This window comes from Numenius arquata, chromosome 2 (assembly GCF_964106895.1).
Source record: "Numenius arquata chromosome 2, bNumArq3.hap1.1, whole genome shotgun sequence".
Lineage (NCBI taxonomy): Eukaryota > Metazoa > Chordata > Aves > Charadriiformes > Scolopacidae > Numenius > Numenius arquata.
In genome coordinates, this window is record NC_133577.1 from 69,305,574 (window position 1) to 69,330,851 (window position 25,278).

The following is a 25,278-nucleotide window of genomic DNA, read 5'->3' on the forward strand; positions in this document are numbered from 1 at the left end:
AGTCTTTTGTATTTCTATCGGATCTGTCTCCCCTACTTCGCTTCTACTTTAATTCACCTTCTGTCAGCCTCCCAAAGACCTACTGACATCCCTGAGAAGCAAACTAGATTGCATGCCCTTCATAGACTATGCTAGGTTTTCTGTTCTCGTAACTCTAGAAGGTACTGATGCTTCTGTCAGTACATCCCATCCTGGTGAGGGAGAAACTGCAAGCCAGTACAGCTGACTTAAAATGAACACACAGAGGAATATGAAGAGTTCTTTTTGCTGAAAAGCCAGAGTGAGCTTACTCCTTAATTCACTGTATGCTCAGTTCAGGGAGACTGATTTGAGTTAAGACTCAAAAACAATGAGTTTACAGGTGCACGTTTACTTGCCCTGTCTTTTGCTCCAGACTATGAGATTTCTGCACCTCGTTACAGAGCCTTTCCTCTCCTTCTCCTAAATGCCAGTGCTTTTCTGTGATCAGCTACAAGGCTGCAGGAATTGCTTGTGTTGGTATTTCTCCCCTAGTGTGCAAGTGCGCATCTAGGAGCATCAGAAATGAGCCACAGGAAGAAAAAAATCCAACACGTTTGAAGGTTGACTTTGAAGTCAGCTGATAATGTTTCCATGGAGATCAAATGCTATGTAGTTGACAATGAATTCTCTCGTTGTGCCTTTCCTTCCAGGAAAAAAAAAAAACAAACCAAAACCTCTAAATGACTACACACTGCAGTACAGCTGTGTTATTGTTTTGAAAAAAGCATTTCTATATCCCACCCCACCCCCATTCTCTTATGGAGGTGGTAACTCTTAGGTCCCAGCTTTTCAGGGCTAGGTCTGTCAGTATTGACCTAAAGAATCAGCTAAATACCTGAGATATTGCAAAAAAAGTAGCATCTAATGAAAATAATATTCTGTGAAAAGAAGGACATAACTTTGCTTTTGAACTTATTCTGTAATGCAAAGATGGGTGTTATGATTCCCCTTGAGGAGTATTACAACACGAAATTATAAAAGACCATTTCAGTGGCAGGTACACAGTGACGTGCAGAAGCCCGTACAGTGAAAGTAGGTGATCTTTCATATTTCCAGGAAGTCTGCTATTTTGTTTTCAAAATGGGTGCCAGTATTAATAAATAAATGCACAATGTGTTCTCAGTGCACCACTATGCATAGAAAAGTACCAGAAGTAAAGACTTAACATGCTACCCCAGCTCTGCCTTTTAAGCATAATGTGTTGTGAGCCTTGTCGTGCAGTCAGCTGAGCAACCGTTTCCTACCCTGGAAATGCTAAACAGGCCACCTTGACAACATATTAAACCCCCAAAAGATGGCAAGGGGGATGTACGTTGATGTCTATTTTTGACTGAAGATAGGAAATTAGATAATATTCAAAAGGAAATGATACTAATTTCTATACGGTGATTACTAATGGTTAGTTGGTCAGGATGAAGAAGTACCTCCAGTCCTATCCATGTAGGACACGTATATGTCCAGTGAAACCATACCCATATATATATATACGGACATGTATCCATCAGTGTCCAGGTTTTGAAATACATAAGAAAAGAAGGGCCACTCTTTAAGGCCCAGAGACATAGCCTGAAACGGGACCAAAGAACATGACCTGCAGCCCCATCTGTGAAGGATACCACAAGCTGTGTAGGAGAGCTGTTTGAAAAGAGGGACTGACAAATCCTGAAAGTGAGGGAAAAGTATATTTCTAAAACCAGGCTAACTCTTATTATATTAATATGCAGCGCTCAGCCTTCTTACTTTACTGCCTGATGGGTACTGAGGCACAAAGCCTGCACGGCTGCTCCTGGCTCTGGGTCTCATCACAGGCCCATAAGGACCTTCATCAACTCCTTTTCTGCCTTCCCCAACACCCTTGTAATGTGTTTGACGGTTTTAAACAATCAAGAGCCTTAGAGAGGTTTAAACATTTAAAACCTATTAGCGCTGTACATTAACTCAAGTTCATTCCAATTCGAGGCCTTAAATCACTTTAGAGCATAATGCAAAATTTAACCAAAAGCACAAGTAGGACCAAGAGCGTACGTGTGTGGTGTGGGAGGCATGGCAGAGGGGGGGCTGACCTTGTCACGCTGAGGCTTGTTTCAAAGACTTTCATAACCAATTTATGGCATCTCTTGATACAAACCAGCCTTTGTCTCCATCTGGAGGTCAACCCACATAAATAAGTTCTTACAGTGGTCTACATGGAGTTTTGCTGAATTCTTAAGTTCCTCTGCAGTCATCACTAATTTAGTATCTCTCACAGGATTAAAACATGATCAGCATCTAATTTTTTTCCAGTGATCTAACTTTTTTTTGAAGTATTAATACTTTTCAAACTGGCAAAAGGTATTATGCCTTTGTGCAAACTATATTTATGCCAAGCTTCACAGCTCAGGTTATTACAGCCACTCATTGTAGACGTCAGTTTTTTTAAAGATCACATGCTGTTGCTTAAGATCTGTATGCATACACTCCTGCACACACATGTGCATTTGCACTTGCCTTTCCATATTTAAAAAAAGATTTTATATAAACTTTCTAACCCTATTTATTTGGGGAAAGAAGCACAAGAAACTGGATTTTCAAAGAATAATGTTTTGGAAAAGAAAAAAATAAACATGATCACAGAAAATATCTTCAACCTTCAGTGTTGTGATTGATCATGTCACCACTGAAGAATGGGTAGAGACCTTGATCATTAGTGAGGAATAGAAATCCTGGGTGTCCTGTGAGACCTGACATATTTCCACATGAACTCCAAAGAATGTCTTTTACTTTCTCTTTTTGTTTATCTTTGCCTTTGCCTCCTCTTGGCAGCTGCTATGAAGGTACTTCGTAACTGCCTAGGAGTTGTCAATCACAGAGCTTTGCCTTACACTTGCTGTATTAAATTGCTCCATTTTTGTTTCTTAAATTATTCAGCAGCGGAATGATTATTTTGAGACGGCAGGACCACAGTTGTGTAGAATAAACACTCTTATTTTCTGCCGCTATGTGCTATTTTCAAAGTACAGTGAGTTAAATTTGGGACTCAAATGACTCAACAGCTGGTAACGATCCATGGCTGCAAATACACAGATGCCTCAGTTGTCATCTACTAACATATGCACAGCGCGGGCGAAGGAAGCACAGCACACAGGCTTGGGGGTTTTGGAGGCGAGACTCTCCATGGAGGCAGGGAGTGAAAGAGGATACAGACGTGTGCCGTGCATCTGTACCGACAACTGTGCTTGCACGGGCTCCCAAGCCCTGTTTTGAAGTCTCCCTTTCTGATGGGGTTTGCGTCCCCCAGTATCAGCCTGGTCATCAGCTCCCAGATGCAGGGAGTAGCACTCTGGCAGCTGCTGGGCTCTAGCGCACACGTTGGCACAAACCCCTGAGTAACCCCTGAGTGTGTCCTTGTCCCCCCGGCGCCTTGTGACAGACCTGCATGAAGCGTGGCATGGCTGGGGCAAGAGAAGGTGACCTGATGTAAATGGTCAGCCCATCCTCTGGCAGTGGGGATAATAATATTTTCGGAAATATTTCTGAGAAGGGAGGAGGATGGAAATGATTTATAAAAGGTTGTTTCTCCCTAGGTTAAAATACAAAAGCAGAATGCACTCATACATTTGTAAGTGGGTTGTTCTTTATTTCTTTAATAAGCATCTTTTCTTGCATATCTGAAATAGAGTGTTAAATTGTGCCAGCACACCTGCATAACTTTATTTTTTCCTTGCCTCTCACACATCTTTCCTGCCTGCTTATCTCTGCTGCAGCAGCCAGCACTGGAGAGAATAGGTGTTCACCTCTGCTGTGGGAGAAGGTTTGAAGCTTTTGTAACCCTGACATAAGTCCTGTGAGTATGGACGGGATGCAAAGAGCAATATCTCTGCAGCACTCTTAGATGGGTCAGAAGAAACCCAAATCAGTGGCAGAAGAGAAGCTGGCAAATGGTGCTTGGATCCCCCAGATTGGCAGATCATCACTGGAGAGGAGGGAGGAGGAGAGGATGAAAGAAATTCCCGATGTTTCTGAAAGCAAATGCTAGAACAGAAAATCAGAGAGGAAGAACTCCATAGCGCTGCTGTATGTGTACAGCAAGGTTTTCAGGCCTTTCAGTGCCAGCAAAAAAGAGAATTTCAGACTCCCAAGCAAACCCCCAAGCCCAGTATTTCATGCAAAAATTTCACCAGGGAAAGACAAGAAATGAGCTGCTATGTGAGACTACGGATCATTTTATTACGGATCTGCATGGTGAAGCTAAATCACATGAATAAGGGCATTTAGCAGCTGGAATAATTTCCAAATAGACTAATTAGAGACTGAATTATTAATGGTAAAATTTATAATTGGCTCAAAGCAAGGTTACAGCAAGAAACACACTTGACTTTGCAAAGAATAATGAATATTTGCAAGGCTAGTAAAATTATATGCTTCTCTAAGGAAACTGTTAGCAAACGGGGAAAAAACCCTAAAGTGATCCTAAAGTGCATGTCACAAGACAAAACTGGCAGAGACCAGATAAGAGCGAAGAGAACAGGTAAAACAGTAAACAAGTGCAGAGATGATTTATTGCATTTATTCGCAGTAAATTTGGAACAAAATGAGACAACGCAGAACTCTCTCCCCGAAGGGCTTCCTTGTTAGGCATGCAGTAAAACCCCTAACTATTTCACTGCCATGTGTTCTCAATACAAATCACAGACTTTGCAAAAGGAAAATACATGACTCTGTAGCTGAAGGACAGAGCTCTGATAAGGATGATAACACATCATTCTTTGAGAGTCTTTTAACACATTTACAAAGGCAAGTGATGTAGCTTTGGCCAGGGATGATTTTGTGCTGAAGTATGAGAACAAGATATTGGAAGTGCCATTTTATATTTCCAGCAAGGACAAGGGACAGCACAGGGAGGTGCAGGTAGGGAAGGGGAGGATGCAACCACTGCTGAAACGCTGGAGCGTGCCACCATGGGGCAGCCCTGTCACCCACTTTCCCCTTGGCAGGCACTGATTAGGAGGAAAAGGGTTCTGGAGCATTTAAGTACAAAGTCAGCCCTGCCTTCAAAACTAGAAATAAAGCATGTGATGTTTCAAAACAACTGACTGAAATGAAATTAGAGCTGAACTGGGAAAACAGCAGGCTATCAGAGATCATCTTTAAAAGCTGATTTTAAAAGGCCTATACAATAACAGAAGGTGTGGTGGGGTAGGGTTTGCATGGTTGTGGAAGGACAATCAACCTAGCAGAATCCAAGGTGCCGAAACAAGAAAATGAATGCACTGGAGAGCAGGTGGAAAAGCCAATAGTTAGATGGATATATAGCTTGTCTGCTTATCATGATAGAGGAAATATTCTTAAACAACTTGATGAAAAACTGAAAGGAGGGATTCCTGAAGATACGGGAATTTGCCTTGGTAGAGTTGCCAGTGTGCCAGTTCATAGCATCCCAGCTCTTTCAGGCTGTAAGTAGAACTGAAATTTGACCTTGACCTGGCAATAATTCTACCTACTGTTGAGAGAGTGAAGACACAAACGAAATGAACTGACAGGCCTGTCATGATAATAAAATCAAACAAGTCAAGGATTTGGATACATTCAAAAAAACTTCTGAAAGCCAGAAAATGTGAGCACTACTTCCTGGGAACTGAACTTCAAAAAGCAAAGGCATGCTTGGTGCATGTAAATATACTTTGGTCAAAACACAATGTATAAAATGCCCCACATGCATTTCTTCAGGTAGGTGTTTAACTGAATTCCATTTAGACTACTACTAAGTACTTCACGTGCACGAAAGCATCAAGCTTGCCACAGGACTCCTACATTTGGAAGTAGTGTCACAGATGCTTCTAAGGTTCCAGAAATTATTATAAAATTGCAAAATTACTGGATGACATGCCCAGTATGGAGCTTTTACTGGTGCACATATTTTCATAATTTGCATGTAGAGAAAACGCAAGAAGCTGCAAGAGGATGTGCTTGGAGTCATGTATAATTTGAGTATGACCCACTTCTGTAATAGAATTAAATAGTCTCAAATAAGATGCATAAAATGAACTAGTCCTAGTGAAACTAAAGAGCACAATTCCAAATGGAGAAACTCTCTGAAAGAGAAACTTTCCCACCTTGAAGGATAAAATAATACTGACAACACTGAAATGAAACTACTACGACAGTGGGACTCTGGGTACAGGAGGCTATGCAATAGGTACCATCATGCAAAATGAGGTCAAAAATACTGCACAAAATTTGCAGTATCCATCTGGCTCTGTACAAGATGAGGGACTGAAAAAAAATCCTACTGTGGTCTGGCAAACGCTGTTGTTCAAGATAAGGAATCCAAGTACAAATTCTACAATAAATACAGAAAATTATGCAAAAGACCTTGGAAGCCATAAGAGACCTGAGATTGCTGTTGATACAGATACATTTGGACTGAACAGGAAAGATAAATTATTAATAATTTTTAACTTGTTACAAAACATGCTGAATAACAGTGTAAAACACACTCAAAATCACAGTTTACATGTGCTGGATTCCAGATGAGCTAATACCAGATAACTGCCTGCATTTCACAAATGATTTATTTCAGCAATTTGCTTGAGAAATTAGATCAAGTACGCTAAAGGAAGTCCTTATTAGGCACTGCCACATAGGCTAGCAAGAAGACTGTTCAGTAAATATAATAAAGAACCAGAGGTCCAAGGAAACCACGTCTGGTCTTGTTAGATTATCACAGCACACTTCTCAGTGCTCCACTGAGATTTGCCATTCAAAAATTATGGGCAATAAGGGACAAACCCCACAGATATGGTAAACCAGGAATGTTTAATCATTACAGAAGAGCTATTTGTCTAGAAATTATAACAGAGCGAATGTTACAAACATAGCCAAGACAAGCAGTGTTGCAAATGGAAGGGAAAGTTAGATTTCAGGCTGATTATACAGCTACCAATTTAACACAGTCTCCTCTCATCTGCAACGAGGTCAGATGTGATAAGCCTCCCAAAGCATTTTTCCCATTATTGGACCAGAGAAAAAGCTACGGAAAACTAAGAGGCGCTCTGACTCCATGCATTTTGAGGATGAGTAGGATGATATCTTGACAGCATTTAAGCCATTACAGAACTAATGAGTTTGTATTCAAACACTGTCCAGCAATAAAAAGGTCCAAATTAAAAGATTCATTGGCTGTAGAAGGAATGACTATGGGACATATGACACAATCTGAAAACATAGATAGCTACTGACTTTTAGATTAGATGGCTTTAGTTGTTTTTTTTATGAACTGATTGCTTCAGTTTGTAGATGTTACTTCATGCACATTTGCTGTTAAAAGAAATCAGGGAAGGTATAGCAGTTGCAGTGACTTGTGCAAAACAAGAAGGAGAGTAACCTTTTGTAGGCCTGATCCATGTGTCTACACTGGAGCAGAAAACAAATCTGATCTCCTCCCAACACATCTTTATTAAAAATATCACACATCTTGACAGAATTTGGCAGATAAAATAATCTGGTGCCTCTCATTTCAATCAGTTTCAGATTCCAGCTGCTGGATCTTGTTATTATTTTGTCTATTCAGTCAAAGAGCATGCTACTGTCAGATGGCTTCTCCTTGCATAGGTACTTCGACTCAATTCAATGTTCAAGTCAATTATAAACCTTCTGTTAAATAGTTTCAAACAATTGGCTTTTTGTGGCATGCTGTGTTTTTCTTCTTTTTCAGACCTTAAGTCATTCTTGCAGCTCTTCCACAAACCTCTCCCAATCTTTCCACATCCTTCCTTAGTATGGACATCAGACTAGGATATCCAGAAATAGCTTTGCTTTGCCCAGAGATAACCCCACCTCATGCTCGTATTGCGCATTCCCATCAAAACTGGCACATTTAGCAGCTGAGAACTCCTGTGCAGCTGGATGATCCCAGCAACCGTGATCCCAGAGACCTTTTCAGAGCCTCTGCTTTCCGAGAGGCAGCCTCTCATTCTGTGAGGATGACTGGCACTTTTTGTTCCCAGTTGCATGACCTTGGCTCTGCCTCCGCTGAGGCGTGTATTGTTTGAGCATACCAAAAGATGGCTTTGTAAGCTGTGAGTGACCCATCCCATTATGCATGGTTACACCCAGTCTTGTTTCACCTGAAAACTTTTATCAGCCATCTTTCAAATCACTGATAAATAACATTAAACCAGTAAGTAATTGCTGCAGCTGCACTAGAAACTCTCTGATATATAGGGATAATTTCCAATTACTAAACAAGACTTAGTTAGTTTCTAATAAATCTAAGTTTTCTGCATTTATTTAGTATAGTCCTAATGTTTCGATGTGAATATTGTGCTGTAGTAAGTTAAATACCACACTGATATGTGAGCATATTACAGTAAGATAGCCTCCTTGCAAACTAAGCTTTTAATATAAAGAAATACCAAGCTGATTTGGCAGACCCATTGCCCATAAAGTATTGACACCCACAACAAACCTCCACACATAGACCAGTTTATGCTTGCACAAGGTACTAGCAGGCTTCAAATGTGTTTGTGTGCACCGAGAGAGCTAATGTGTATCGCACCAGCACCAACAGCCCTGCAACATAAGTATGTGTTACTCGAGCACTTAACTCCTCTTCTGGGACTACAGAAGCTTTCCTGTATTTCACGCTCTTAGCTGTGTCACACCACAGTAGAGATGAACAGGAAACCAAATGCATTGAAGTGATGACCTGCCTGGGGGGCAAAAACCCAGCCAAACAAAAGCCACCAGCAGAGGAAAGAAGAGAGAACAGAGGTAGTGCTGTTCACTTTGAGACATTCACACAGCGCTGTGTTTGGGATTTGACTCTCACACCCTTCATTTCAAGTAACTGTGTGCCATGAAACCTGCTGATGACAGAAAGCCGGATGACATCTGTAGTAAGAAGGGCTGAAACATTACACGGGAAATGTTGGGTGACCTTGGGGGCTGATGTAGTAGAAATGGGAAGAAGCTCAAAAGCACAGAGTGCCAGGGCATGTACCTGGGGAGTAATAAACAGAACTTCTGCTGTAAATTGGGAGATCATCAGTAGGAAATTAGAAAGGAGGAGAAAGGCCTGGATGTATTATCCAACTGAAGGATGACTGTGGGTCTCCAGTGTGACGCAGCATGAAAAAGGCAAATACAACCAGAAAGTACTTCAGGCAAGGGATTTCCAGCAGAGAAAGGGAACCGTCACATCACGTACAAGGCATTGATCAGACCTTGTTTGGGAACAGCCCTTCTCATCTGTATTTGAGAAAGGCAAGAACAAACAAGAACAGAAAGGGCTGCTGGACTGATAACTGGTCTTACACAGCAAAGTCGACACGAAATAGCATATGTAGAGTGGGAAAAGGAAAACAGAGGATACCATTGCTCTTCATAAGTACATCACAGAAAGAAAAGAGACATATAAACTAAAGGTTGTATTTGACTCAAGAACCACTGATGAGGAATAAATATAGGTTCAAACTTTGAGAACAGTTATCTAGCTATCAAAGTGCCCCATTATGAAATAGGATAGTGGTGGGAATAACATCTGCATAATCTTCAGATTTTTATTACTAAATTTATTAAGCTTATTAAGTTTAAGGATGACAGTGTTACTTGCAACAATAGAGGACTGGATTAAACAACTCAGAAGGCCATTTCCAGTCCTGTGACTTACAGACACTTACAGATAGAAGTAACATGTCACTATGGTTGGGTTATCCTTGATGTACACCAGAAGGAGCTTGGAATGCAGCCAAGTCCAGATCATCTAAACCAACTCTGAAAACATGTTTTCAGTGACTTAGAAAAAGAGGGACATGCATAAAGAGGGAATACGAAAACATGAAGGAAAAGAACACATTTCTTCAGACACCAACATCCTTACCTCCCATGAGGAAGAGAAGCCCCGCCACATACTGCATAAGGCCTCGATCCCAACAGCACCCCAGCACCCCGATAATCCATCCGAAGAGGATGATGGCCACAGCCATGCCCATGAAGCCAGCTGTCATCCTGCGCAGATCTGCAATGGGGAAGACAGAAAAACACCATGCTTGTGAACAGTGATAAATTATCATCATTGGAAGTTCATAACAGTCTTAATTCAAAATGTTGCTGATTTGCAACAGTGTGTGTTGGCACTGGATGATTTGAGTAAGAATGATTCAGAGGGAGGAAAACCCATAAATTAACATACTAGCTTGTGCTGGGGAAAGGGAGAAAAGGTGGCCATTTCACCACATAATGAAGCTCAGTGCAAATGCACCCAAGTAACTTGTGACAACTTCCTCAGGAATTAGAATGTGTAAAACAGCCTCAGTGCAATGCTGTGACCAATAGCTCTAGTCTCTGGCTACTAGCACAGCATGCATTTAAATCCTGCCTTCTTGTCTGCATCTTTTACTCCACTGCGTCCAATGGATGTACCTGCTCAAACTGATGTGGCAAAGCAGTCTCTATGCTTTGCTCCAGCACAGACATGACAGGAGATTCACCTCAGTTCTGACCTCCTGTGTGACCTTGGGCATGTCACAGGGGGGAAGCCCTTCTGAGATGTGGCTTCCCATGTGTTAGTTGGGCCAGAGTGCCTTGCTGTCCAGCAGTGGTGTGTGTGAAACTTGGTACCTCCAGGATGGTGAGGCACGCAGATATTCCGGTGTCAGTGATAATAAATGCACTGCAGGTACAGAGCTGGGGCACAGGACACTTTATTTCCCTCTCTTGTATCTAGACAGTGACCTTGTCCGATGATTTTTGGTGAGGGCATTTTTTAAGTACTCCAGGGAGCACTGAGAGTAAGAGGAGGGCAGGGGGCTGGAGCAAAGCATTTTGTGCTCTGCAAGTTGGGACTGAGTACTGCATCTGATATAGGTGTATGGGTTTGACCTGTATTTATTTTATAAATAAAAGAAAAAGATCCCTGAGACATAATGTAAGGAACCCTTAAATTAATACCAGACTATATCACATATTTGCTTTCTGCAAAAAGGATGGGACTACTGGGATCCCTCCTCCAGCATGTGATGGGGAAAAAAGTCTTCACAGCTGTTTTTGATGTGAAATCTGGGCAGGGAGACCACCTGGCAACTGAAATAGCAAGGGCTATGAGAGATGAAGAGCATCTTTACACCCTCAAATAATGGAACAGATGGGGGCATCTTCTCTAATATTTGATTGTTCCCTGTCCCCCCTCACAGAAAGTTTAAGCACTGATATGTCAAGATTATACGTGCAGGGAAAATTCCGGCCAAGTCAGGTCTCTGAACATTTGTTCCCTTCTTGAAACCTTTTTTTTTTCTCTTTTTTGCATAGCAATGATTTCACTTTCTTTCAAGAAACAGAATGCTCATGACAGGGGGAAGAAGATTTGAAAACTGTGAATCATCCACCAGTCTCTGTGGCAGCTTGTCTCCTTGGCTAGCCTTTGACTGTTTCTCAATTTCTGTTATTTTTTACCCTTTTCCCACAGTGGATCAAAAGGATTACCAATACCAGCAGTGCAGACTCAGTGAAATTTGTAAACAGCGATAAATTAGCATCATCAGAGATTTATAAAACTCCTTATCCAAAATACTAAGTGTCCACAAGATCTATAGGTGTGCTGGGACAGAATTATTTGCTTCAGTGGAAGGCAGTTTACTCAGGGCTGTGTTCGTTATAGCGATACTTATGCAAGATCGAGTTGCAGAAGGCAACTGTCGGGTTCTCACGTCCAGTTTCTCACACTCCCTTGAAACTATAACCGGTTCCTGTAGATTGTCACTGTTTTTTTGCAAAGAAACCCTCTGACAACATAAATATTAGCAGGCCTTCAGCCCACCAGTGACCAAGGCCCTTTTAACAAGATACACATCTTAGAATTCAGATTTTTATTTTAGGTTTTGTGACTCTCCCACCAAAATACCAAACAAAATCTCCCCACAAAGCATTTGAATATGTTCAAGGAGGTCTGGTGCATAAAAAAAAAAATACATTTCCTCCAGAAAATCGTACTTCCCACAGGCAACCCTAGCCTCTGTTCCTTGGGAATTTCTGAGTGCTTTCTAAAACAAGCAGTGAATGTTGGTAAGCATCTTTTATGTGTCTTCCTGCTTTTCAGTCCGTGAAGGCCTGGGCTCAACTTGAAAGATAGATAAAAACAGAAAATGTTTACTGTTTCCTATGTCATCTTCAATAACAGCACAACACGTCTCTCTGAAGCGCTACGCAGCTGTCTGTGTCAGCTCTACAAAACCCTTCCATTTTAACTTGCGACTGCTGACTCTGGGTAACAGCACTTGCTTGTCCTAATGGAAACATACCCTAACAACCTGCTTTTAATGACCTGAATTTAAATAGCTTTATTCAGCAGCAAGTTGTCAGTAACTACGCAGACCTACCCCAATGACTCGCTGATGGAGCCAGTTTTCATAGGTCCCAGAGGGGATCACAAGCATCTCCACATCCTATATACCAAATTAAGGAATGGTTTTTACCTGAATAAAATCAGTGTGAGTTTTGCCATTGAAGAGAAGAGTTCAAGTAGCGAGTCCGAGATTTCTAGGCCAAATTTAGAAGTTTGTTTCATTTGACCTCTCTTCCTAATGGAACCTGAAATTCCCTTTCTCACAATACAGCAAAATCCATCATCATCTTAACCCTGGGCTTACATTATCTCTTGAAAAAAACAGAAAGCTAACCTCTGACAGACACTTAATACCACATACAAAGAATTTTAAAATTGAAATTCTTTATGAAATCATAGTTCTCATAAACTAAGTGGGCTTAGTTTAAGATTGCCACCGCTTAGGCCAGTTGCAAGTCTGCTCCTCACAAGCCCATCCGTTAGGGCTTCTCTGAAATAAATAAAATACAAACTTTCTTTTCTACTCAAAACCATCTTGGCTTCTGTCCTGCCATAATCTTCCTCAAGGGCAGCAAATGGCAGCACTGGGAAAAGGGGCTGCAAAGTTGGTTTCATAAACAGCCTGCACTTGTCCAAGATCATCTTTTAGGTGCTCCTCACCTGTCAGAGCCCACATGAAGCTGAGGTCAGCACTAAGAACAAGTCTATTCAAAATCACTCTTTAGTGGGAAAGTGCTTAATGTATGTAACCAAATCATTACCCTCAGGCTATTTAGTGAGGAGAAGCCTGGGGAACAGGAGCCTATGTTCTCAGGACACAAACCCCTATTAGTGGTACTTTTAATGATTACTGTTCTGTTGGTGTGGTGCTTGACGTGGAAAGGGCAGCAGAAAAGCAAAGATTTTTATTGTGTACTAGAGGCAATATATAAATTCCTTCTGCTAATTTAGAAGCAAGAGTTGCCATATAAATAAACAATAGCTCATCAGTGCAAATTGATGGGGTTTTGTCTGAGTTTGATTGGCACTGATAAGACCTTTCCTGAATACATCCTGCAAAGGTAAAAAGGGTCATGCTTAGTCACATAACTCCATTTTATGACATTTGAGCACATCCTGAGTGGTTTTTAAAATTATTTTTCTGAAATCACTTTTATTTATTTTTAGACTATGAAGTGAATGGTTCTTTACATCTATCTGTCTTTTGAAAACCTCTCTTTGAAAACTTTGAAAATGTAACTACAGCGTCTCAGGATCATGGCATGACAATCCCACTCAACAAGAGTGACTATGCCAGCAAAACGCATTGCTGAATCTTAGGCAGCCAAATGGGAGATGCAACAGCAAACACACCTTACCTCAGCTCACTCATGTGCACTGTTTAGCTGGTTCTACAGCTGATCCTCTCCTGGATACCCGTCCCAAGTCCTCACACTGCGGGAAAGTGCACAGATTGCAGGGGTACTATGAATCCCCCTTCTCCACCACCTAGTAGCCCAAACCTTTAAAGATGTAGCTAAGGGGTGCAAGTAAGGAAGGTATTACATTGCTTGTTCTGTAAGACCTATAATACAGAAGTTGATTTTCAATGCCTTGCCTCTATGACCAGTAGTTTCAATGATTTACCACATGGACTTAGATACCACCATCACCTGTGGGTGAAAGTGCAACATTATCTTTCCACTCATGTTTTAGACACACGCTCTTCATCCTATTTTCTTTTTTATATTAACAGACTAAAAGCTACGTGTGAATATCTTCCCCTTGGGAGTACTTTCCGTGCCTAGCACTGCTACAGGTGCTGCTGCATGTAATAGGCAGGGAATTCAATCCTGACTCAAAAGCAATGTGGATCATCAGGCAAGGAATACAGGCATCGTGTTCATGTAGGCTGGAAACAACAAATTTCTTGACTGATAACATTGGAGAAGGGACAGGGAATGAAGTAATCCAATTCCCATGACTGAAACTGAAATGGTAAATTTGAAAGCCACAAGCTTTGTGAATCGTGATGAAAAGAGAACCATTAGCATTTTAGACAACCTTCTTAAAATAGAGACAGATTCCCATAAAACAACATGCATTTCCTAAAAGCGTTTTAGTCTTCTGCTGGAGAATATTAACTGTAAAGGTTTTCTGAAGATAAAGAAAGGCAGAAGAGCTGATTAGGATCTACTTATTTCCAAGCAGCATGTGGTAGAAGGTTCTCTCTGTCAGTTTGCAAATGCCCCTGCCCTTCATTTCACCCTGATATCTGTCCATCTGTATTTGTTGTGAGCAATAAAGTAATTCATGCTGGTTGTCACATCGTAGAAGTTTCACACCTCAGCAGCTGCAAACATAACATGTTCTGAATCAGCGTTGCTTCTTGAAAATTTCAATATGCCTTTTTGACTTCTGATGTTCTGGCCTCTTCCTTGAAATTGCAAGTCATCTTTCTAAAGCAAGGGCTCGGTCTTCCTGTTGATATCTATCTTCTTTTCCACAGAGGGGTTTAATAATACTTCCAAAATATTAGAGATTTCTTTCCTCACAACACATACAGGAAGGAAAATATGAACTCTTGTGAAAGATGGGCAAACCACGACAAGATGAGAATAGTCAGCCTGCCCATGGCTACATGAGAACTTTGTGGAGAGGCGTATAATTGGGTCTCTATTATTGGGCTTTCTGGCCAGCCCTTTAACCACACAGCACTACTTGTGCTTTCAAAAATGCTTGTTCTCAAGTGTTTGTTACCAGATCAAACTACAGTGCTTGTAATCAGGCCATCAGAAAGTGCAATACTGCTGCAAACGGTGTTTCAGATATTCCATCCTACATCTCCTCCTTTCTTCTAATAGAGAAAGGTCCATAGGTACAGGACCCTGAAGTCTGTATCCACAATATCTACAATAGATTGAAAGACATTCTGGGTATAGCACCATTCTTTCCTGAGATGTCCCAAAAAAAAGGGGAAACCAAAAAGGAAATCACAAATGTGTTTCTGTGCCCATCTAGGACCAAATGTCAGAATATAGTATCACCACAAGCAGAAATAGACTGGGATAGCATAATTCTTTAGTGTAATCCTTCACTGCAGGTCATTTTGATCTATGCCGTCCTGTACGAGATTTGTTCTCATTTGTCTTTACCAGTAAGGGATTAAAAACGTTTGTACTTGAAAAGAGTCTAAATCACTCCTTTTTCCAAAGAAATATATGTATTGGAAATTGTTCAAGAACTGCACACAGCCCAAGCGCACAATTTACCAGATTTCACTAAGCTTTGTTTAAATGACTTCTCTTACAAAGAATCAGCAGCATAGAGGTACCCTTTCTCTTACCTCACCCCAAAACTATGGGGGGCAAGGTGTAAAATTGGGCAGATGTGTCTTTTACTGAATGCCAGCCCTAGCATCTCCCAGCTACAATGAACAAGTGAGTATTAATACAGGTGATTTTGAGTGGCATCTTCTGGCTCTCACAATTCTCTCTGCACAGCTTAAGTCTGTATTTTGGATGAGGTTGGCAAGCAGAGGGTAAGGTTTTAATCTTTTCTTTCTGCTTCAGGTATGGAGAGATAAGAAAAGAAATATGTATTAGTCTACCTGAGACAGTTAAAATCTCTGAGTGCTTTTTACTGGATCATGTGGCAACTCAGTCTTCAGTTTGAAGATTACTCTAACGCAATCACCATGTGTACAACCCACTTCAACAAAATTAACAGTGGATTATATGTCACCAGAGAGTGACTCGGAAATACGCATGTCACAAACGCATACACTAAAACACAACCCTCTCAAAGCTGAGACAAGGAGCAGCAGAAGGCCCTTGCAGAAAGAGAAACGGGCACTCTGAAGGATGTAGGTAAGCCTTCACATCACAAGAGGTGCAATGGCGTTTATAAGACACATGCATAACTTCTCCTAAACCAGAAAATCCCATCACCTTCTCTTGACTAGAGTTTGTTGGTTGTGTGATAAAGTGTTAAGTGTTTGGTTGCCAGCATGTGATCCAAAACTGACCAACAGGGTATTCGATCCCATCTGCCTCATGCTCAGTATAAAAGCTGAGAGATCAAAGAAGTCAGCCTCTTTTTCTTCAATGGCCAGCATCCAAGGAGGACTCTGCCTATTCATCTGCCTTTGATCCTGATCCGAGTGTTCCTGAATCCAGTTCCTGAGTTCAGTTCCTGTCCATCACTGAGTCCACTCTGAGATTTTCCCAGTGTCTGCTGATAATCTGACTTGATTATCATCCTGGGAGCTAGATATTTGGTTTGTATATATTTCATTATTTTTCTTATAAATATTCTTCATTTTTCTTTTTATTATCTTATTATTAATATTCCATTAAAGTAGTTTTGATTCTTTTCAACTCATAAATCTCTCTCTCTCTCATTCTTCTCTCACTTGGGACAGAAGTTAGAGAGCATCTGTCGTTGGTTTTAGTGGCCAGCCCAGCCCAAACCATGACAAATATCAAGTCGTCATTTTATTCTTGCCTTTTGCTTGTGTATAGCAGAGAGGAGACGAAAGACAATCCCTAGATAATAAGGGAGAGATTTAAGGAGGCAAAAGAGAAGGAAGGAAACAAAGCTTTTTTAAGTGCATGGCAGAAAAGGCAAGAAAAAGTGTCTCGTGATGCCGAAAAGATGGATTTGTCTTTAAGAGACATTATGAGAGATATTAGAGAGGGCAATGCAATAAAGAAGGCATTAGCACAGCAGAAATTTACCGCATCAGATGCAGCTCTACTGTAGAAAGCAGAAAACTTATGTTAGGTCTTGGGAGAAAGATGGCTGTGAATACCATCCTGTAGAAGGGTTCAGTCTTTTGCTCCAATTCTACTTCCCCTTCTGCTGGAAAAGAAACTTTGGCCAGAGAAGAAAAAGGATGTTTTTTATTATCTGCCGTGTTGCTGCTCAGCTCTGAGTGACAGCAGGCTAGGAAAGAAACAAAAGTTGTGCCCTTACAACCCCTGATGTAGTGGGCCAGAGTAGCTGAGCCTATGCCAAAGCATTATTCCACTTCACTCCACTCTACTCTACCCTACCGTACCCTACCCTACTTGCCATTCCCTCCCCTTTTCTCATTCTGGAGAGGAGACCTTTTTTTCTCAGAAAGTACCTGAAGTTGATAATTTCTCCTTTTTCAGTGATGTTCAAGAACTGATCTTCAGGAGTCTTTCTCTCTCCAGATCTACTATCTGGGCTTTTAGCACTGCAATATGTGATCATCTAGGAACATTTCCAAGCTTCGGTCCCAGCAGATTACACTTGTAATTTGCCCAGTCAACCCTTTCATCCTTCGTCTTCCTCTGTCATTCCCTAGAAACAGGGAAGAAAGTCTGAGGCACCTGCATTTTTGGCCATCCTTCTTCATATTCATAACTTTAATCCTTCTTGCTCCTGCTAGGTGAGGCCACACAAAGCAAACATTTCCCAGTTGTAACCATGCCAAGAGGCTTTTCGTTACACAGCTTTCACGGATTATGCAGGTGTTGAAGAATTTGAGGCACATATCATAAAATGGCTTCTGCTCAATTTCAATGTGAACTTTGGGACTTTATCAGATCAGAGCTGTGCTTGCTTCATTTTTCTTGCTTCCTGTTCCCTTGAAGAACTCAGGGAGTACACACTTCTTTATGCTGGTCACCTCTTACATTAAGTGACCTCTCCTTTGAGCCACCACACTACAAGTGTGATCTTGCTGAGGAGGAAGAACAACACAGTCTCTCAGCACCACGTTAGCCTAGCCAGAAGGATCATTCCTGGAGGATGTCAGGCACCATCTCCCTGCACCCAGCACCTCCAGCCCCGACGGCAGTGAGAGAGGCCAGGTGGAAAGCCCAACTTTCTAAATGGAAGTTTTCCTGCTTTCTCCAATGGTCTGGAAGAAAGCTGTGGTGGGCTCTGGGATTTAGGGCAAAGGCGACACCCTTCATTGTAAAGTGCTTTCAGTGCTGGTGAGAAGTGCTGCTCTGACACCACTGAAGACTGAACTACTCCATTTATGCCCACTAGGCACAGTGCACAGGAGGAAATGCAGAGCAGGGCATCAGGGTGTGGGACAGGATTCGGCTGGTCTCAGCAAAACCCCCAGCACTGCTCAGTTGATAAAAGAAAATGTGCTGGAACTTGTTGGCCACAGGCCCTGGGAAGGATAAGATAAAAACTTTCAGAACAGGGAGTACTGACTTCATACAAGGACAGCTGGTGAGACTGTAAAACAATTATCCTGTAAAAGAGAAACTATTGTCCTTGCTCAAGATAGATTGATACATTTAGAAGAAATAAGTGTTTAGAAAAATACTCTTTGCATTAGCATCAGCATTAGCCAATCTGTGAATGCCTAATGTGGAATGTGAACCAATCAGCTTAGAACACGCTACCTTAGGACTAGTATAAATGTATGTAAAGAATTATAGTAAAATCGACATCTTGCTTGCATCAAGCTGTGTCCCGTCTCTCAATCGCGGCAAATTGGTGACCCCGACGTGATTCCAGGGCTCAGGAACTACCTATCTGCGTAGCATGCTGCGAGTCCCACAGAACGTTGAATGAGCTGCTGAAAGGAAGCAGGAGCCGGCCGGCCTGAAATCCCTCCGGAGTAGAGAGGTGAGCTGTGGGAAACATGGGAAATCAAGCGTCTTCCCCTGAAAGAGACGTATATGAGCTTATGAAAGCTCTCTTTCAAAAGCATGGAAAGAATATCTCTGGGCATGATCTTAAAACGATACTTAAATGGGTACAAGTGAAAATACCCACTGTAACTGCATCTACTATTTTTACGTGGGAGCTTTGGGATGATGTGGGGGTGAAACTATGGGATGCGGCGACTACGGGGAATGCCGAAGCACAGCATATGCTTCCATGGTGGAGAGGTATTTTTGAGACTTTAAAAGCCCAGGAAAAAAGTCACAAAGATGAAGCAGAGAGAGAGGAAGACTCTCCTGCGATACCTCCGTTATCGTCAGAGGGTAAAAAATCCATTGCACCACTAGAGGTGTGTGCTGCGGGGTATCCCCCAGAAGAGGATCCCTTTGATCCGGGATCAGTGGACCCTGAAAAGGAGCCAGACCTCTACCCCCCCGACCCACATGACGTGTGGGTTAACATAAGGCGCCAAGCCTTAAAGGAAGGAGAATTGGAAATTGCTAAAACGATAGTAGCCCCCAGGATTTATCAAGGTCAGGGGGCACAGTGGGAAGCTCTATCTTTTCCAGTAGTTAAGGAGTTGCGCCGTACTGTCACTGAACATGGACTTTCCTCGCCGTATTTTGCAAGCTTGTTATCCTCTGTTTTTGATACATATGTTATGACTCCTCATGATTTAAAATCCTTAGCGCGATTGCTATTGACGCCGACACAATACACTTTGTGGGAGGCTCATTGGAGAGGGGGACTCCAAGCACTCCTCTTAACTTACGTAGGTCACGGCGATGCAGCTATCGCCGCGCTGACTATAAGAGCACCTCACAGGTACAGGTCAGCACACCAATCCTGTGGATCAGGCTCAAATTCCACGGGAAGCCCTTGAGGCAACTCGTGAAGAAGCAAAAAAGGCCTTTTTTAAGGTTCCCGACTCTCAGAAGCCACAAAAGGCTTTTACTACTATTACCCAGGAACCCCGAGAGCCTTATATGCAGTTTATCGATAGACTAAAACAAGCTTTGGAGCGCCAAATAGATAATACGGAGGCACGGGAAATTTTGTTGCTAAAATTAGCCGTCGAGAATGCTAATGTGGATTGTAAAAAGTTGTTAAAGTCTCTCCCGAATCCGAATCCTACATTGGTTGAAATGGTGGAGGCTTGTAATAGAATTGGTACTATGGATCATAAATTTGAGGCCATGGCCGCTGCTTTCGCGGCCATGCGTGGTCCAACAGGACCGGGGAACTGTTATGGTTGTGGCAAACCCGGCCATCTGAAGAAAAATTGTCTAAATGCTAATGCCGGTGCTAGACCCCAAGCCCCTGGGATTTGTCCCAGGTGCCGAAAAGGGCGTCATTATGCTAATCAATGTCGGTCTAAGTATGATTTTCAGGGACAACCGATACAGGGAAACCGATCACGGAGCGCAGGGCAGCGACGCGTGCAGACACAAATAGCACAGCCGATGTTCCAGCCCCCTCGGAGGGAAGCAGCAGCGCCTCAAGTCTTCGCCCAGCAACATCAGGCAGCGCCGGACTGGACCTGGCAACCTCTCACACAGTAACGTTACTCGATTCTTCGGTTCACCTATTGTCAACAAATGTCTTGGGACCTTTACCCCCTAGGACACAAGCATTATTGTTAGGAAGATCATCTACAACATTGTCAGGACTTTTTGTGTTACCAGGGGTCATTGACTCTGACAGCATTGATGGAATTAAGATTATGGCATGGACCCCGTTTCCTCCCTGCACTGTACCGAAAGATAGCTGTATAGTGCAATTGATACTGATTCCCACGGGGACGGACTCCCCGGTTTCTAGTCAGCTCCAACAAAGGCAGGGAGGGTTCGGATCTATGGGGAACCCACAAATCTTATGGGTACAGTCTATCTCCCAGAAACGACCTATATGTCAATGCACCCTTATTCGCAGGGGACAGCAAGTAGTGTTAAATGGAATTATTGATACCGGAGCTGATGTTACAGTAATATCTCAGGCTAAATGGCCCCCACAGTGGCCTCTGGCTAACATTTCCCAGACGTTGGCAGGAATCGGTGGAACTGGCAGCAGTCACCAAAGTCTGGAATTAATCCAAATTCAAGGTCCAGAGGGGCATATAGCCTCTGTTAAGCCTTTTGTGCTGCCTGTTCCCATGATTTTGTGGGGGCGTGATGTGCTGTCCCAGTGGGGAATGTCCATTCGGACCCATTTTTAGGCAGGGCCATTGAAGTGCGCGACACCCTAAAATTAACCTGGAAAACCGATACCTCTATTTGGGTAGATCAATGGCCCCTACCACTGGAAAAGCTTCGCACCTCCAAGAATTAGTTACGGAACAGTTAATGAAAGGACACATTGTGCCTTCTACTAGCCCCTGGAATTCACCTGTTTTTGTTATTAAAAAACAGGCTGGCAAGTGGCGCTTGCTCCATGACCTTAGAAAAATTAATGATGCTATGGAAGACATGGGAGCCCTACAACCCAGACTCCCGTCCCCTACTATGATTCCTCAAGATTGGCATTTGACTGTTATTGACCTCAAAGACTGTTTTTTTAATATCCCCCTGCATCCAAATGACGCTCCTAAATTTGCTTTTTCAGTTCCAAGCGTCAACATGCAAGCTCCGTTGCAAAGATACCAGTGGGTTGTGCTGCCACAAGGAATGAAAAATAGCCCCACGATATGCCAATGGTATGTAGCCAAAGTGCTTAGTCCTGTTAGGACTGCAATGTCTAGTGTCTTACTGTACCACTATATGGATGATATCCTGGTGGCTGCGCAACATCACGAGGTCATGGAGGAAGCTGTAGCCCTTGTCACGGCTGCCGTTAATTCGGCAGGCCTCTGTATCGCGCCAGAAAAAATTCAGAAAACGCCGTGGAAATATTTAGGCTGGCGCATAAGGGCTCAAACTATAGTTCCTCAACCTTTACAGATACAGACAGATATAAAAAACTTGCATGATGTGCAAAAATTGCTGAGAACAATCAATTGGGTCCGACCGCTGTTGGGAATTTCTAATGCGGACTTAGGTCCTTTATTTGAACTGCTTAAAGGAGATACTGACTTGCGTTCCCACCGCAGTCTTGATCCTGAGGCCATTGACTCTTTGCAAAAGGTTGCTACAGCAATCACTCTCAGACAAGTACACCGGTGGGCTCCCGAATTACCTTTTTATCTAATTATTTTAAACCCCGCTCGACAGCCTCATGCACTAATATTTCAATGGGACTCTCAAAAATCAGACCCACTGCTGATTATCGAATGGGTTTTCTTGCCAAATCAATCTACAAAAAACATTTCGATGCAGCATGAGATGTTTGCTTCTTTGATAATTAATTGTCCTTGCTCAAGATAGATTGATACATTTAGAGGAAATAAGTGTTTAGAAAAATACTTTTCGCATTAGCATCAGCATTAGCCAATCTGTGAATGCCTAATGTGGAATGTGAACCAATCAGCTTAGAACACGCTACCTTAGGACTAGTATAAATGTATGTAAAGAATTATAATAAAATTGACATCTTGCTTGCATCAAGCTGTGTCCCGTCTCTCAATCGCGGTATCAGGGTAAGCTTCATCATGCAGCTCTGCCAGGGTGTCACAGGCACCTAGAGACACCTTGGGGGCAAGTGGTCTCTCCAGCACCCCTACCTTTGAGGGACTGAGCATCTAGAGTGAAGAGCTCAGTGAGCTCTGCTTTCCCTGAAATCAGTGGGAGGGCTGGGTGCTCCAAAGCTTTTCTCTGAAAATCAGGCTTTTTTCCATCTCTCAGGGGTGCTGTGGAAGCCAATTCATCACTTTTTTTTCCCAGAGGCATTCAGATAATAATGATGTACAAAGTGCAGTAACCGATGTGTAAAAATAATCTGGATAGAGAAAGCCTTATATCCTATTATATATATAAGTCATGGTTTTATTGTCTAGTTTAGAAAAGTCTGTGTTCACAGAGAGCACACTCTGCCCTGTTACACTCCACTTTTTATATGCCAGCCACCATCGCAGTATCTACATGTCCACTATATAAAAATCTAATCTTCAGTTAGTATGTCTTGAACCACTTCTTGCAAAGGTGGCCAGGGCTCATCAGGACCAGAAGGAAGCCGAAGGAAAACCAGAAACACTTTTTTCCCTCCCTTTTTCTTTCAGTGAGGAGAGAAGAGAGGACAAAAACAGATGAAGAATGGAAGAGAGTGATGAGGAAAATTAAAGAAAAGTTTGTATTAAAGATGACAAATGGAGTGTGACAGGAAGCAAGAAACATAATTGTATGTAAAACTCCAGTATCAGTCAGTGTTAAGGGTCTTCTGTAAAATGCAGATTTACCCTAAGCTCCTCCTGAAAATAAATGAGTTGGAAGTATGCAGGAACAGAACACAGGAGGAGTAATACAGGAAGAGAGAGACTTAATAATGCCTCCCCTGTTTTACCTTCTTCCCTTCGCATTTGACTTCCCTCTCCTGCTGCCCAGCCCAGCCCAGCCCCGAAGCCTTGCTCACATTCAGGAGTGACTAAAACATTATCCTAAAGGGTTTTTTTTCCCCTTTCAGCTCCTGCCCCAACCACTGGTGCAATATTATGCAGCACAAGCCTGAGAATAATCCAATCACAAAGCATTCGGGGCAGCAGGTTTGATAAATAGCTGGGATGAAAAAGGCTGAAGGTGGAGGGATGGTAACTCTGCTTTATCAGTGCCCCAGCACTCTGCTCAAACATACTCATTCCCCGTACCCCAGCATTAAACGTTTTAATTCAGGAACTCTGAAAGGTGTATTCTTGCTTTTTAAAAAGACCGTTTAATGCCAGTGAGGCTGGGCTGGGGGATGGGAAGAGAGGAAGGAGAACCGGGGAGAAGGAGGGAGGAAGTATAGAAAGACATTTAAAGCTGTGAGAAAACACTCTCTCTTATGGAGAAATTTTGATTTTGAAGTTTACTCTTCTATTAACATTTAAATTGAAAGGCGTTTCTTCCAAGTTCCACATAGGAAACCAGAAAATCTGCATTTAAATAGATACCATTTAGAAGTGGGGAAAAATATATATCAGCTCTGAATGCTTCTCCATTTGTCTGAAAAGAACTTCACTTATAGATGATTATTAATTTTTTTCCTTTTTCTTTGTGTGTGCTAAAAAGAGAAATTGGAAGTACATTAAAATTCTGCCTGGCACGAGAAGGAGGCGGGGGGATGGCTGCTTAATTGCCCAAAACCCAGGGTTTGAGCTCAGATATTCTGCAGGGGAGCCTCTGGAGCCTGCAGGAGGCATTCCAGTCTGCTGCCAGGGATGGAGCCAAGTGGGTCCTCTGCTCTTTGGCCCTGGTGCCACAGTGCTCGTGACCAAGGGGCTGCATGCTCCCACTGAAATGCCTACCTCACTGGGGACATCACCAGAATCCCCAGTCCCAGCTGGAAAATCAGACCTTCTGCAGTTTTGTTACACACCTCTGTACTTTCAGGGCACCATCTAGAAAGCAGGGCCATGCACATCCCCAAAAGCCACCTAAGCACAGCTGTTAACTGGGGTGTCATAGGAGGAGAGCTCACAGACAAGGAGTCAGCGGCGTTTGAGGAGGATGTGCTGAGGGTTTGGAGAGAAGTCTTGGGACAAGAAGAGATGTCCATGTGTTGATGCCCATTTCACATCACACTCATCTTGTCTGTTGGCACCTGGGGCTTTGTACAGCCCATCACAAACCCAGAAACCTTGTATGAGATTTGGATCCGGTGTTTTGCACAGTGCTACCTCCTTTCCTGCAGCAAAAGCAGCAAGAACAAGAAAGAGCAAGAGCAGGCTCCTGAGCAGGGGGAAAGCTGAAATCCCCAATGCACACAATGCAGGAGGAAGTGGAAATGAATAAGGCAATATATCCCCACGTTGCATGCAATTTCTCCCTACCTCCTGCCCTCACCTGCTTGTCCCTGCCTCCTCTCTGCCTGAAGTGACTACTCTGAGGCCCAGCCTTGCCACATGCCAGTGCCTCGCACCCCATACATTGGCCATCGGCTCACATACAGAGGGATGGGCAGCAGCATGAGGCAGGGTAGGTCCTGCCTTGTGAGAAAGGGGCCTCTCACTGCCTGTTTCCACTGCAGAATCCCCATTTCTTGTTTTTTGTTATGAGTGCTGAAATTTAATTTCTCTACCAGCAGCATTCAGGGAGCAACAAAGAGCCACCTGCGCATGGTGCTCACTCTAATTCCAGGGCACAATGGGCTTCATCGCCAGTGAAGAATCCCCGGGACAATCCAATTATTAATATTCATTCATTTTTTCTCCACCTCATTTTCAAGCTCATTCC

The 25,278-nt window shown here is 42.7% G+C and overlaps 1 protein-coding gene across 1 annotated transcript in view; it reads right to left on the minus strand.

Annotated features, from left to right (window-relative positions):
• TMEM178B (transmembrane protein 178B) overlaps positions 1-25,278 on the minus strand; it is a 226,907-nt gene that overhangs the window by 8,904 nt on the left and 192,725 nt on the right. Inside the window, exon 3 of the mRNA XM_074169020.1 lies at positions 9,881-10,018. Coding sequence (XP_074025121.1) covers positions 9,881-10,018 — 138 coding nt within the window. The remainder of the gene's footprint in view (positions 1-9,880; positions 10,019-25,278) is intronic.